The sequence below is a fragment of the Halyomorpha halys genome, unplaced genomic scaffold (genome assembly GCF_000696795.3).
Source record: "Halyomorpha halys isolate HHAL.00 unplaced genomic scaffold, Hhal_1.1 Scaffold501.1, whole genome shotgun sequence".
In the NCBI taxonomy this organism is placed as follows: domain Eukaryota; kingdom Metazoa; phylum Arthropoda; class Insecta; order Hemiptera; family Pentatomidae; genus Halyomorpha; species Halyomorpha halys.
Genome location: NW_027105273.1, coordinates 145,299 through 148,362, shown reverse-complemented (window position 1 = coordinate 148,362; position 3,064 = coordinate 145,299). Strand labels below are relative to the sequence as shown.

General features: G+C 29.8%; 1 protein-coding gene across 2 annotated transcripts in view; it reads left to right on the top strand.

Moving 5' to 3' along the window:
• The first annotated feature begins 861 nt into the window (after positions 1 to 861).
• Positions 862 to 3,064, top strand: part of LOC106683642 (delta(3,5)-Delta(2,4)-dienoyl-CoA isomerase, mitochondrial) — a 25,124-nt gene continuing 22,921 nt past the window's right edge. Inside the window, exons 1-5 of one of the 2 annotated variants that reach the window (XM_067050143.1) lie at positions 869 to 1,119; positions 1,203 to 1,347; positions 1,428 to 1,516; positions 2,366 to 2,493; positions 2,578 to 2,704. In XM_067050143.1, coding sequence (XP_066906244.1) covers positions 1,050 to 1,119; positions 1,203 to 1,347; positions 1,428 to 1,516; positions 2,366 to 2,493; positions 2,578 to 2,704 — 559 coding nt within the window. In that variant the 5' untranslated portion in view covers positions 869 to 1,049. Of the gene's footprint in view, positions 1,120 to 1,202; positions 1,348 to 1,427; positions 1,517 to 2,365; positions 2,494 to 2,577; positions 2,705 to 3,064 lie in introns of both variants that reach the window. The other variant, XM_067050148.1, reaches the window with a different exon arrangement.

Sequence of the window (3,064 nt, the reverse complement as noted above, 5' to 3'; positions counted from 1 at the left end):
GCGATAAACTGAAACCATCTGTCTCCTGTATGATTTGGTAGCCATCGTTTCTATCCATATCGAGGCTGCATATAACATTATGGAGATGACAACAGTAGCCAGAAGCCTTCGCCTACTTTCTTTGGTACCTCCGACGTTTGGCATAAGTCGTGACAAAAAGGATGCAACTTTAGCAGATTTGGCCCAAAAACCGACATACGACGGATCGGCCGCAAATTCATACCAACTTGTACCAGCCAATCCAAATTACCCAAGTACACTTTTATGCATACACGGATTTGCCATTGTTTGGCAAACGTGTAGAGGCTCCTTTCCACAAGTATCAGAAACCAAAATTCAATAAAAACATAAGTTGCAAATAAAAAATTGTCCAACCCCATTTCTTTTATTTTATTATTTCTTCTTCTTTTTTATTTATTCTTTATTATAAAAAAAATAAGGAGGGGGGGGGGAGAACAAGAGTCTATTTGAAGAAAGTAACTATCGTCTTGTATCCGAGTATGAAGTAGGAATTTTGAATTTCCCGCCGCTAGAGCTTATTGTACTATGCTTATTGTACTATCTCAATTTACTGGTAGTTCTAATGCTGAACATTTACCAATATTTTTTATTTAATTTTAAAAAAGCTTTAAATAACAATCTTTTATGACTTATTTTTTATAAAACTGTGTACGAAACAGTGAAATATTTTTAAATATTTCTTTTTAGTGAAAAGATTTATATGGATCATAACCCATCAAAAATCCAGAAATCAATTTTATAATAGTCTTGAATAAGTGAAATAAATTCTAAGTGAAAGTTTATATCAATCAAAACGTTATCAGTTACAAAATGATATCAGATATTCATTCTTACCAGTCATTAGCTTATCAGCTCCTTGGACATAGTCCAAGTGTCATAGTCCGAGTTTTAATCATTTCTTTCTCTCGGTTTGTTATATTCTTTGTTGTTTCATAATTAAATTCATTTTATTCAAATATAATATTAGTCGATAACTATATTGTAATTTAATTCACTGATATTTATAATAGTGTATTAGACAAAAAAAAATGAATCACAAAGTATTTCTTAATTCTTTCTTGAAAATGTCACAAAATTTGTATTTGCGGCCAACTTCTTGTAAATATTTTTCCCTAACGGCTTTTTAACCTCTCTTTTTGACAGTTTTAAATATTTTAAGTTAATTTTTATTTTGTCCATAGTTAGAGAACTGAGTTCAGCTGCAATGCAACCCAAAAATTTAAGTAAATTTCAGACTCTTTCATTAACTGTACCAAAACCTTTTGTATACCATGTTGAACTAAACAGACCAGAAAAACTGAATTCATTTAATCATGAAATGTTTAAGTAAGGTTATTTGTTTTTATTGGTTAATTATTATTGATTATTAAGCTTGAAAATTTCACTTACAAATCTATACATTTCAGTGAAATAACTGATTGTTTTAAATCTTTACACAAAGATGAAGACTGTAGAGTGATTTTGTTGTCTGGTGCAGGAAGGTTATTTTCAGCTGGTAAGTTTATTCTTGCATTTAAAACTTTCTTTAAGTTTATTCACCTAATTGAGTTCAGTTTAATGTGTTGATCTAAAACTTTAAGGGTAATAAAATTTATTTTAATCAGATCATGTACCTGTTATGTCGGTATAAATATTTTAAAGGATATTCGAAAGCCTGCTTGAAATTAATGTACTCAGTAAACAGTTTATTTATTGTGAATGGTTTTACTCCTTAACGCCATTGGAAGTTCACAAATTCTTTTCTATACCCGGTTTTAAATATTTGTTTATTTCAAAAGCTCAATGTGGAGTATTAATTTTTTATGTCTTATAGGATGGCTTCGTGTGTTGTGGAAGCTATCATTTCTTTTCCGATATAAAGAATTTATCAGTGTAAGCTGATATCTTGTATTCATTTTGGGGGGAAGTAATTTAAAGAAAATCTGAATGAACCAGAAATTTTAAAGTCTTGTAGAAATCATATCAATATTTAAAAGTTAGATAAATGAAGAAAAAATACAAGGAAGAATTTGAATTAATTACTCAAAAATATGAGTAATTATATCATGATTTTTTCTTTTATGACTCCTTTCCGTGCCATTTCTAACATTAAAGGGAAGAAGGATTATTCCACAGATCACTACCCTATTCTAACCAGAATGGGAAGGTCGAGTTTTCATTCTGTCACAAAATAAGTCAGCTCGCTCAGGTTGGAATTCAGTTGGTGTCGGTGACGCATTAGCTCTCTCACCTTCCGTGGCCTCCATCATGATTGAAATAGAATGCTAATTTTATTTCACCTATTGAAGAATTCATAACAAGTTAAATGAAAATTTACTAAATTATAACTTTTATTTGATTTCAGGTTTGGACCTAACATCTGTAGCAACGTTAGGGGAAAAATTAGCTGAACATGACGATGTTGCTAGAAGATGTAAGGTTTTTAGAGAACTCATAATTGCATACCAGGATGCCATGTCTGCTCCTGAAAAAGTATATATATATAAATATATATATTTTTTTATAATGACTTGTTAATTATATTACCTATTTTTAATTTTTTTTTTTTTTTTCCAGTGCATTAAACCAGTAATAAGTTTAGTTCATAATGGTTGTATTGGTGCTGGTACTAACTTTATAACTTCTGTGGATATAAGGTACTGCACTGAGGACGCTTATTTTCAAGTTAAAGAAGTTGAATTAGGTAAATAGAATTGTAAATTTGCTATTTTAAGCATAGTCAAATACATAGATGCTGAAAATATTAGAACACCCAAACAATATTAAGAAGAAATTGTCGAGTGTCAGGGGATAATATGGGCTCTTGAAAGTTTAAGATGTTTAAAATACAAATTTTCCCAGAAAAGGCATTATAGAAATATACTAGCAAAACCTCACATATGATAAAATTGATAAATCTTTAACACTAATCATACCAAGACTTAATATATACCTATTTCTACCATTGCGGGTCAAATGACCCGACTTTATGTTTCATGCTTGAATGTATGAAATATGGATGTTAGGAAGGAAATAAAAATATAAATTAAATTTATTATAATTA